The sequence below is a fragment of the Sander lucioperca genome, chromosome 20 (genome assembly GCF_008315115.2).
Source record: "Sander lucioperca isolate FBNREF2018 chromosome 20, SLUC_FBN_1.2, whole genome shotgun sequence".
In the NCBI taxonomy this organism is placed as follows: Eukaryota; Metazoa; Chordata; class Actinopteri; order Perciformes; family Percidae; genus Sander; species Sander lucioperca.
In genome coordinates this window covers 24,879,170-24,890,708 of record NC_050192.1, presented here as the reverse complement: position 1 = coordinate 24,890,708, position 11,539 = coordinate 24,879,170, and the positions used below count along the sequence as shown (strand labels likewise).

The following is an 11,539-nucleotide window of genomic DNA, read 5'->3' as shown; positions in this document are numbered from 1 at the left end:
AGTAACCAAAGTGTTTAACAACAAGGTGCATTACGTTTTGCAGTGTTTCTGGATATCAACAGACTAATTTATCATGAATTAATGGAATGGAGTATTGCAGTATGTAATGATGAGTGAGCAGCTAAAAGTGTACAAACACTGTACAGGATGTAAGGAAGGGGGCTTGAAGACACGGCTACCTGGTGATTTTCGTAGTTGTAGGACTGGAGGAGATACACGAGGAGATATGCCCTGATGTATTAGATTAATGGGAATACCGCGATTGTCGCTTAATCTCGCGAGAACCAGCTGCCGTGCAAATTAGTGCATGGGTACTTGTAGAGGCTTAGGTACATATCTACTTAATTTAGCTAACATTTAGCTTTAGTATGTAGTTATCAACTGCGTGGTAATTGCAATATGTACACAGCTTGACATATAGTCAGTATGGATGTTTTGGTAAGGTTTTGTGAAAATTGTCTTCAACGTCTTTTTCAACGAGAGAAATGCACTTGGGAAAAAGATTCCCATGATCCCACATTTTGTAGTTTGTAGATTAGCTAGCTAGCGCTGGCTAGCGAAGCAAACAGAAAGCAGGAAATAAAGTTTCAACTTCAACAAAAGGTAAGTGGCTTTCGGCAGTCAACTGCTCAAATCTGTGAAGTAACTTATAGTGTTGTTTAATGATACTTCATTGGGTCGTAATTTGTTGTTTAAAAGCCAAATATGCGCCGGGTTGTACATAACGTTAGCCATGTTTTCAAGCTAAAGTGCCTAGCTAAAGTTGGCTTACAGGTTAGCTTTAGCCGTGTAGCTTTAGTAGTTGTTAGTCGTTTGCATTTCCATTGAGAATGCCTGCCTAATTCGCGGCAGTGAATGCTTGTTTCAAGTATATTGCCTTGACTTTACAAGGAAAATGTCAAGCAGGGAGTTTCCGATAACGGACGCCCTAAAGTAGCTAGTCGCGGGACATAGAGCTCGCATGAGGGCGCGACATTTAAAAACAACTGTAGCTATGCTTTTTGTATGTTTGGGACGACAGTCTACACCGTTAGCTAACTCCTGAAATATGAGCCAAGCTAAGTACATTATAAATTGGAATTGCAACTCTTGACCCACATACCAGATTTAGAGTGTGTTTCACCAGTTTAACGTTAGGTTGTAATTTAAGGCAGCCCGATATCCACAACCCTCGTTCAGTGCACATACAGTTAAATTGTCTTGTTTGGTTTTGTGATACTTAGCTAGCTGTTACCTAGCTAAATTTCTGTATTAATTATTGTGTTGATTTATTCTGACATAGTGACATTGGTCTTAAATTGCCCCAGGGATAGACAGGATGCTTGATGTAGGCTGAAGTGATTTGGTGGTTGCAATCACAGACCGCGTACCCACAGCAGCCATGGAGTGGAGATAACGAATCACTTGAGATTGATTCACAGTCTTGCATTGACTGCTGAGAGGTTGCAATTTTAACGAGTAGCTGGGGGACTCTTCTCAAAGCCACCACCATGGTAACTGACAACAAAGCTAGGACAGATTATTGCCCTCTAATAGCACCTCAACACACTTAGAGGAAGTGCAGGCAGTTTTGTCACTGTTAAAGAACAGGCTTACTGAAAACCCCTTTTCTTTTTGCTTGGTTCACCCAGCTTTTCTTTATCTTCTTTTGTCTCTGGCCCTTAACCTCCAGAGGTGAGATGACCTCTTCTGCCCTCGGCCATTCTGCACCTCTCCTCCCAAACCTGGAGCCTGGGATGGGGAAGTCTGCAGCCATGCTGGGGTTGTCTGCGGGGTTGGGAGGAGCAGAGATGGAGCTGCAGAAGATGCTAATCGATGAGAGGATGAAGTGTGAAAACCACAGGACCAACTACCAGACACTTAAGGCTGAACATGCCAGGTAAATCTGATTTTAATATTAACTTTTTAAGTACTCCTTGTCTTGTTTCATGTTGTATATGAATTATGAGGGTACACACTGAATCAAACCCTGGAGAAAAGAGATAATTTATATATGAAGATTGTATGGTTGCAGGAGTAGAAAAAACAGTGTAAAAGAAAACATCCCTCCATAACCACATATCGTCAACCACACTGACACTGGCTATAATTTTATAGGGCAAAGTCTGTAGTTATAATAGAGAGTTGAATTGTTGATTGCACTTTCATTTTGTTGCTTTATTTACACAAATACAAAAAATTAAAAGGATACAAAATATATTTTGTGAAGGAGAATTGCCTAAAACTTCCCAAGGGCTTGAAAATGGCCTTCTTCAGGCAGTATAGTACAGGAAATAATCATTTTCAATGTAATATACACAAATGTATCTAGATAATTTTACACACACATCAAGAACAAAATTCTGTTTTTCACCATGCATCATACTTCAGTTTACCATATTATTCAGGTATCTGTTGGTAGTTTACTGTGCTCATTCTCAGCTCCAGCATCTTTCTTGCAGCTTGCAGGATGAGTTTACCCGGGCGCAGGGTGAACTGAAGCGCCTGCTGAGCGACAGACAGGCTCAGCAGGAGAAACTGCAGCTGTTGCTGGCTGAGCTCCGAGGAGAACTGCTGGACAAAACCAGGGAGCTAGAGGAGCTTCGACTGCAGGTAAATTAAGCCTGAGAAGAAGAAACCATCACACAATGAACCACGAGGGAATCATGAATTCTTCTGCTCTTTGATTGACCAAAGTGGGGGACTGCGGAAATCGAAACAAAAGGACACAATTGTTTCTGGTGTGGTTGAGATTTTTGTTTGAATTTTTTATTAATTGCCACTGCAACTTAATTTCCACTGTGTGTGTGTGTGTGTGTGTGTGTACCAGGTGATGACCCCTCAGCGACTGGAGTTGCTCAGAGCTCAGGTGCAGCAGGAGATGGAGGCTCCAGTCAGAGAGAGGTTCAATAAACTGGAGGAGGTCAGTCTGTCTGTTTCTGTATATATGGGACTTAAGTGCCATACATTTTCTTTTTTTTGTATTAACGGTACCTAATGAGAGAACACCGGTGTCATTGATAAAGTCCCTACCCATTTACTTCTATTTTATGTCTATTGTACAATTCCCCGTTATGTAATGCATGTGGATAAAATCATATTTTTCAACATTTTTAGAATCTAAATGTAGGTGTGTTAAACCCAGCTTGACATGAATGGTGAACAACTAACAAAGATGTTCTAAATTAAAATAAATTGATTTTTAAGGGTTTAATTCACCGTGGAAACCCAAGTGACTGCTTGTGGGAGTCATGATTGACAGGAAGCCATGCACTGATATAAAACAATAAATAATGTGAAATAATGCTAAAACAGAATGTTCTTTCATGTTTACTGTTATGGAGTATGCCACTAAATATAATTTGTTAATAATGTACATGAATAAACAGCTGCAAAATGAAAATGGAAAAATACTGGTATTATCCTTTCAATACCTGCTCTAAATTGGCGTCAGCAGCTGTGACTGAAGTCCATAGCAACGTCTATTCACCTTGATTGCTTTTTCAAAATGGATATCATCTGAATGTCTGCTTTCAAGAGAACAGCAGCTAATTTCCATTTTGTCTGCTTGATTCCTCCCTCTCTCCTCCCTCTCACTGATTTGGGGTTAATAAGTGTACTCATGGTTCTTTGTAGGAGACGGAGAAGTACAGGTCTGAGTACAACAAGCTGCGGTATGACTTCACCTTTCTCAAGTCCCAGTTTGACCACCAGAGAGAAGAACATGCTCATAAACTGGAGGAGACAAGGATCCGCTATGAAGCAGAGGTAGGCTTGTTTGGTTGGTCAACATTTTGGTTGTTTATGCCATTTCTAGGTGTCGGTATACACTGGTGTCTAATGGTAAAAGTAGAGACTAATTTAAGTGATGCCCCTTCCTGTTGTCAGATTGCTCATCTGGAGAAGGACAGGGAGGAGCTGGTGGCTCAGTACCAGAGTTTAGACCCACTGCGTGATGGGAAACGAGTGGAGGCTCTGCTGAGGGAGAAAGCCCAGCTCCACCTGCGACTGAAGGGCCTGGAGGCAGAGGTGGCAGAGCTTCGCGCCCAGAAAGAAAACTCGGGCCAGCAGGCCGAGAACGTCCAGCGCATCCAGATCAGACAACTAACAGAGTCTCAGGCTGCTGTCAAGTCTCTGGAGGTGAGGCAACTGCACTTTCTTCTGCTTTTTTCTGCTAAACCTTATTGTTTATTGCAGCAACAATTATTTAACTTAATTGCTGGATGATCACTTTTTTTTTTTTTTTTTTTTTTTTTTTTAACCTTGATTTAGCTATAAACATTTTTTTGTTGATTGTTGGATCTGATTGGATGTTGGTGTGACAGGCAGAGCGTCAGTCGTTGCGTCTGCAGCTGGAGCGGATGGAGAGCGAGCTTCATCTGACACACGAGCAGAACAGCCAGCTCACCGGACGGCTGCACAAAGCCGAGAGAGAGGTCAACTCCCTCACCTGCCAGGTACGCTGTTTTATTAGCTCTGACCACGCCCTGAGATGCTTTATTCACCATGATGTCATTACACAGCACTGTCTGGGCTTCCATGCCAGGATCAGTGAAAGGGTTATGTGTCAAGCTGTAAAAGTTTGTCAGTAACGAAGAAAAATTCAATCCTTTTTGTCTATCCAGGTTTTGTTCACCTCAACAGTTTGTGTTCTTAACGGTTCTTGTCATAACATTAACTCAAATGTATGTTTTGTCATCATGAATTGTGCCTAAAATCTAATCTGGCCCGGTTCAATTTTTAAAGATACTTTATGATATAATTTTGCATTACCTACACATAGGCCTGTAACTATCGTTACATAATCGCTAACCGCGATTTCTTTGTTTACAGTGCTCAAACAAACAAGGCCAAAACTACATGTTTTGTCATATTTTAATATCTCCAGATCAATACAGTCAGGTAATCTCTCTTTGCTCTGCGACGCTTCAACCTAGCCTTGTTCTGGCTGTCTGTCGTGTCCTTTTAGCATTGTAGCTAACAGCAGGGGCTTTCCAAAGAGGGCTTCAGTGCCTTCATAGCCCTTCCAGAGGCTTAGCAATCTGACCTGAAACTTCATTGAATTTTCAGAGACAATAATTCCAAAATGATAAATTTACGACTGAGCAGTTATTTGGCCATCTTTTTGTATGAAATTCAATTTTTCTTGGCTGCTGACTGCCTTGACCAATCACATGAGGTCATGTCAGGAGACAGGGAGCTTGCTCAGCCAATAGACCTGATAACCTGCCAATAACCTGATACACGCAGGAGGGCTTGTATGTGTATGTAGGCAGACACAGGCAGGTCAGATAAAGCCCTGGTTTTATTCGTGTTTAGTTACAGATAAAATAACAGAGTTTCCCCTGACTGCCAAGACTTGAAATAACAATTTCCAAAAGCCAAAAGTCTTTTTAATGATTGTTCTCTGTGATTTCAATACATTTCTGTCAGATTAAATTTCCGTTTAGTTTTTTCTTTTGTCTTTATAGTCCTATAACAATGTATTCATTCATGTGGCATCCATGCAGCATACATATCCTAATAGCCCAGGCTGGCCTTAAAAAAAAATTAGGTCTATAACTTGACTTTCATAGTGTGTGTACTTGTGTTATTACATTATATGGGTCACATGACAGTGATGTAACCAAAATATGTATCCTCGGGTTCATTCAAAACTTGAATTTGTTTGAAAAAGTAATAAATAAACATATTTTAATTTGACTGAAAGAAAATGATATTGTTAATCACAATTATTTCTGAGACAATTAATTGTACAGTAACATTTGGAATTGTTACAGCTCTACGTACACATTGAGACACAGCTTGAAAAAAACAGATCTGAGATTAACTAGTTATGGGTTTTTCTGGTTCTCAGATTGAAAGCCTGAAGCATTCACATAAACTGGAGGTGGCCAGTGTCAAACTGGAGTGTGCACGCTCCAAAGGGGAGTTGGAGAGGGAGAGAGACGCACTGCAGGGACAGATTGACGGTATGGAGAACACACACACACACACACACACACACACATCTCTAAAGTACAAGCTAATGGCTTTCTGCTTGTCTCCATATTTCATTTTTTCTCTTTGATTTTAAAAAAAAAAAAAAAAAAAAAAAATGTATTCAATACCCCCTCCCTTTCCCGTATTCGACTTCCTGTCTAGGAAAGTAAGCGCTAAGTTGACAGAACAACTGATTCCATGTTGTACTTTGTTTCTTATGATAATGAATAGTCAAGAGTTTATTTACAAATAAATCAACTGATCCAGACTTTCACACTTCAGGTTATATGTATCCTTTATCTCCAAAGAAGAATATAGCATGTTTATACATTTTTTACAGTGTGTATCAACCCCATCCCCTCAGATTCTCATGATAACTCGTGTGTCTCAGGTCTGCAGGCAGACGTGGAGGTGTTGAAGGCTGCAGTGGCGCGACACAAGGAAGTTCTTCTGGAGAAAGAGAGGGAGTTGGTCAGGAAGGTCCAGTCCGCCCGCGAGGAGGAGTTCCGCAAAACTGCAACCTTGCACGAGGAAAAGTGAGAATCACCTTTGTTTTATTTCAGTTATTGATATCAGTCACCTGGTGACAGCAAAGTGGTAAGAGGAGGATTGAATCCGTGGAAAAGATTGGAAGATGCCATCAGTCATTCCAGCAACTTGGACAATTTCAATGCCTCATTGGTTCAATAAAGCATCTAAAAGATCATTTCTATTACCACTGTGCAACTCACGTTTTTCCTTCTGATATTTCTGCTAGTGTACATTTATTTTGATAGGATTTTCTATTGTTTTCGGTTGTTAGGTTGGAGGTGGAGAACCGTCTTGCTGCTCTGGAACAGCAGAGGGCCCTGCAGGACGCTACAGACCACGCCCAGATGGAGGAATGGGAGGAGCGCCTTCGTAGCACCCAACAAGGAGAGGAGTCAGCCCGCAAGGAACTACAAAACCTGAGGTCAGCTTTCTACTGAATGTTGGAATGTTACAATCAACATATTTATTTAACATCCACCATTGTTGTCTGCTTTGTTTTAGCTAAGTGTTGACATCATAACTACCTATAAGTTTATTCATTTTTAAATAAAACGAAACAAGAGTTTGTGAGATTAGTGCACATAATGTCTGTTGTTGGCCCTGTGGCATAGTTCAAAAGCCTCCCCTGTTTCCTTGTTAGCCTCTTTGCCCCAGATTCCGTTCCTATGCAAATGTATGTGGGCAACTGCTCTAAACAAATGGTGTCAAGCTTAGACTTAGCCAGCTTGTTAGGGTTCACAAAATTCATGTTGGGTATAAGAGCCTTATTTGTATTATTAATGACATTTGTTGTGTTTTTACAGAAGCAAACTTCAGCAGCAAAGCTCACAGCTTGAGGAGCTTGAGAGACAGAAAGCAGAGATTGCTGACCTACAGCAGGTAAGTCAACTTCAACTACCTCAAAGTGTTAGTTCCTGCTTCAAGGTTTTTGCACCATTTTTTAACTAAAATGTAATGCTTTTTTTTTTTCTTCAAATTTTTATTAGGAACACATTGGTGTACATAATACAGCACAACAAATATGCATCTTTTTCTGATTTAAAGAAAAAATAAATAATATAGATACGTAGAAAAAAATGGAATGAAATACTTAAACATAATTGAAAATCCAGAGAAAATAAATGAGTGAAAGAAAAAGTTGGTTATACAAGTAGACACAATAAATAAAATAGTGAAAAAAAAGAAAATAGTTAGTTTGAAAGAAAGACAAGCTGAAAATATGTACTCTTGGAGAATCTTTTTTTTTTTTTCATGAACAAACATTTCAGTAGCTTAAACCAAAAATTAGGGGGAGTAGATGTAAAAATTAGATCATTATGAATTAAGTAATGTCTGATGTAAGTGAGGATATCGATTCAACCCAGAATGCCTCGACAGTTTTTAAATGCATCTCGTTCAAGTCTTACAGTAAAAGTGAGCTAAGAAAGAAATCTTAGTTACACCACAATGGGGTGGCAAAGCAGTTTTGTGTAAATATGTGCGCTATTTATTCGGTTTGCAAAATCCCACGATCTCTACAAAGCTAACTTTTATTTTGTTTGTAACGTTGTATAATCGTGTCGGCGTACCGTCTGAAGAACCCACAACCCCTCTGCCCTTTGAGTTTCTGGCGGCGATACAAAACCACCAGTTGAGAAGCAAGCGAGTGGGGGTCTGACATTTTTGCATTATAGCCCCACTAGCCACCACTGTGTACAGCTTGTTTTAGCAAGCTAATTTGTTATTCAAGTGCTTTCAGTCCCATAGTCCCTAACGTTACATCTTACAGCATAAATTGCACCTCATTGTTTCCTGCCAACTTCAACCACCCCCGAAACCTATTTTTCATTAAACTTGCACCGTCCCATCCTGAACGTAGCGCACACAGCTATATAACATAAGGTGAAACATGCATCACCGTCACTAGCTAGCTAATGTAACCTAAAGCTCCTGAAAATGCCACAAGGCTTCATCTCTTATAGACTAACGTTACAAATGGCTACGAAGGTGAGGTAACCGAAGACGCGTTAGGTGATTTACGGTAGGCCATCGGTGACAAATTACCCAATCATCTTAAAAACACGGTCAGCTAATTTAATACCCACAGTAAATTGAAGACATCTTATGACCTTAATTTCACGAAATTTAATTTAAGACTTGTTAAGGACCCGCGGGAACCCTGTGCATTCAGCAAAGCTGCGGGGAGTTTGAATGGCTGATCTTTGTTTGACCCAACAGCAGAACCAGGAACTGGGTGTCCAGCTGGGGACGCTGTCTCACTCTGAAAGTGACCTGATGGAGACAAACCAGCGACTGAGAGAAACACTAGACAGACTCAGGGAGGATCTGAGGACAGCCCGAGCCCAGGCTGAGAGGAGCCAACACGAGGCAGAGAGGTACGTCTGCTGGTCTGTCTTCAAACAATCCTGCTAAACAGAGCTGCTCACCCTCTGTCTGCTTCCCTTTGTTAGATAATTGCTAACATCAAATCATGCATCTTGAAATAATGCAATGCTTTAATTACTCCCCCCCCTTTCAATTTAAAATACTCTTTTCTTCCCCTTTTTCTACTCTGTGTGTTGTTCCTCCTCCAGACTGGTGGAGGACCGTCGGGTTGAGTGGCTGGAGGAGAAACACAAGCTGCAGGAGCGAGAAGCTGAGCTGCAGCAGAAATACTCTCAGGTCAAAGAGAAACTGCAGAGGGCAGCGGTGGCCCAGAAGAAGGTACTGCTGCTCATTCCAATGTCTTCAATTTCAGCAGTTTGTGAGAATGCATCAAATACTTTTCAAAGAGGTTTGTTTGTGCTACATGTTGCCTCCTCTTTGTTTCAGAATAGGGTTAGTATGTAGGAGTTCTCAAGAGGACTCTGTGAGCCCATATTATCTTGGTGTCATTTTTAGCATTGTAACATTGAAATGGTCTTAAAGGGTAATATTGTTTTAGTTTTTTTTTTTTTCAACCTGGACCCTATTTGCCCATGCATTTGTATTTAAGTGACTAATGTGAAGAAAAATCTTTTGAAATTGGTCCAGTATTGAGCGAGAACGCTGTAACCGTCAGCTGCGAACTGGGGTGCAATGTAATCCTATGGGGCACATGTGCATCGCCAATTTTGCTGTTTTTGTCAGCGACAGGCTCAGATTGTTATTCCAAGTGTCTGACTACATTATGGAAAGGATCCTTACAGAGAGACCTTTTTGTTTAACCAGAAATGGCTCCGAGAGTGTTATCACTAAACCCACCACACTCCATTCAAATACACTTTTAGCATGTGTAGATCCAGCATATTTCTACATGTAAATCTGTAAATGAAGGGTTTATTTCAACCAAACTAAATGACGAACGAAGATGGCTTTTCTCTCGACTTTGAAGTGTATTTTATAATGATAAAATTACCGTTTATTTAAATGGAGTTTGGTGATAGCAATTTCGGGGATCTTTTATGTTAAAAGTATCTTACTCTTCAACGAAAGGTCGACCTCTGTAGGGATCCTTTCCATAATGTTGTCAGACACTTGGAACAATGATCTAGCTTTTTGTGTACGTAAATGAAGGTGGGCAATCCAATAACTTACATTGTAGCTTGTTTTGCCATTGCAGCGATATACTGGACCAATTTCAGAGATTGTTCCCATCAGCCACTTACACACAAAAAAGAAGGAAAATGGGGTCCAAGTTGAAAAAACAAAAATAAAGTTACCCTTTAAGAGAGGCTTGAATTTGTCTCTGTCTGTCTCAGAGAAAAACACTGACAGAGAACAAAGAGAAGAGACTGCAAGATAAGATCCAGTTGCAGGAGGCCAAGATAGAAGAGCTGGAACTGGAAGCTGCCGCAGCCAAAAAGTAAACTTTAAGTCTCATTTTATGAATGAAATAACAGTTAGGCTAACCTGCCAGGAACTTTAATGTCACTTGTCTGAATTACAATGTTACCCTAGCTGTTCTGATATTTCTTGTGGAAAGTGAAGTTCTGTGTGAAATATTCAACACACTTCAATTTGATCTTTTTAAATCATCCATACGTTTACATAAGGAAACATTAATTACAGGCATGTCTGGCTAACACACCCATTTCTTTTTCCCTCACTGTCCAGACGTTCATCTTTCTCAGAGGAGCACGCTCAACTCAACAGGCGATTGAAGGAGCTGCAGCGACGAAATAATGAGTTTCGACGACTCCTATTGGGCGGCCAGGGTCCCTACAGTGCTGGCCCCCCCTTCCTAACCTCACCCACCCCCTTCCTCCTCCTTGGGTCTGAGGGACCCTTAGCCAACATACCAGTAAGTATGAAAAGGCCATGTAAATAGTTGAATTGAAGATGCACAGAGAGCAGTTTTTACACCAGAATGCAATAACACAGGTTAAGTCACACACCCAGCGAAATGCAATAAGCTCAGTGTTGGTTGTTAAAGGGCATTCCTAAAGTGACAAATCAGAAGCAGCAGTATACATGTTATGTAGAGCATCTGAAGTTAGAAAATAATACCAAATAGTAAACAGAGGTTTACTGGTTAAACTCCCCACAGCCACACTAGTTGGGTTTCCATTGTGTGAATAAGTACACAGGAAGAGGTTGCATGTGTGAAATGAATGTCATAAGGCCTGTATTGATGTGTGTTTTTGTAACATGAGCTTGTTTCCCTCTGTGTGGCAGGAGGAGCAGCATCAGAGGGAGCTGTCTTTGCTCCATCGCAGGCTGGAGGACCTGGAAAGTGCCCAGCAGCAGCAGCTGGAGGAACTGGGCTCTCTGGTGCACAGGGGCCAGGACCCCACTCCCCTGCCTGATCTCTGATCCCCACACTACTTCCTATTGGACTTGCATTTAAAATACAGTGAGATCACACCACTGGCAGGGTTTTTATAAAAATGGAGAGGAGAATGGCTTTTGCCATTTTCAAAATGTACCATGACATCCTCAGGGTTTGATTTGTATTGAGGTGTTTTGTTTACATGTTTGCTCTGAATGCAGTGCAGCAACACAGGTCAGCCACTTGTTTTATACAGAGTAGTTGATTAAAAAAAGAATTGCATAATGCTTTGTGCCTCACTTCAGTATCATTCATTCA

At 40.8% G+C, this 11,539-nt stretch overlaps 2 protein-coding genes across 6 annotated transcripts in view; one reads left to right on the top strand and one right to left on the bottom strand.

Annotated features, from left to right (window-relative positions):
- The first annotated feature begins 248 nt into the window (after positions 1 to 248).
- cep83 (centrosomal protein 83) lies at positions 249 to 11,511 on the top strand. Of its 4 annotated transcripts, none has more exons than XM_031306256.2 (16): positions 250 to 603; positions 1,673 to 1,879; positions 2,442 to 2,592; positions 2,810 to 2,902; positions 3,616 to 3,747; positions 3,868 to 4,119; positions 4,305 to 4,436; positions 5,837 to 5,951; positions 6,353 to 6,497; positions 6,764 to 6,913; positions 7,296 to 7,371; positions 8,713 to 8,867; positions 9,066 to 9,195; positions 10,212 to 10,315; positions 10,567 to 10,753; positions 11,128 to 11,511. In XM_031306256.2, exons 2-16 carry the CDS (start codon positions 1,680 to 1,682, stop codon positions 11,263 to 11,265), a joined length of 2,160 nt encoding a protein of 719 aa, XP_031162116.1. In that variant the 5' UTR covers positions 250 to 603; positions 1,673 to 1,679; the 3' UTR covers positions 11,266 to 11,511. The 4 variants fall into 4 exon arrangements, 3 of the variants coding, with proteins under 3 accessions (XP_031162116.1, XP_031162113.1, XP_031162114.1); XM_031306253.2 differs by having other exon boundaries at positions 252 to 603; positions 8,710 to 8,867; XM_031306254.2 differs by lacking the exon at positions 250 to 603 and adding an exon at positions 1,473 to 1,493 and having other exon boundaries at positions 8,710 to 8,867.
- Positions 10,485 to 11,539, bottom strand: part of plxnc1 (plexin C1) — a 59,770-nt gene continuing 58,715 nt past the window's right edge. For both annotated transcript variants that reach the window (XM_031306249.2, XM_035996168.1), the window contains one exon: positions 10,485 to 11,280. The gene's annotated coding sequence lies outside the window, so the exon portion shown is untranslated. The remainder of the gene's footprint in view (positions 11,281 to 11,539) is intronic.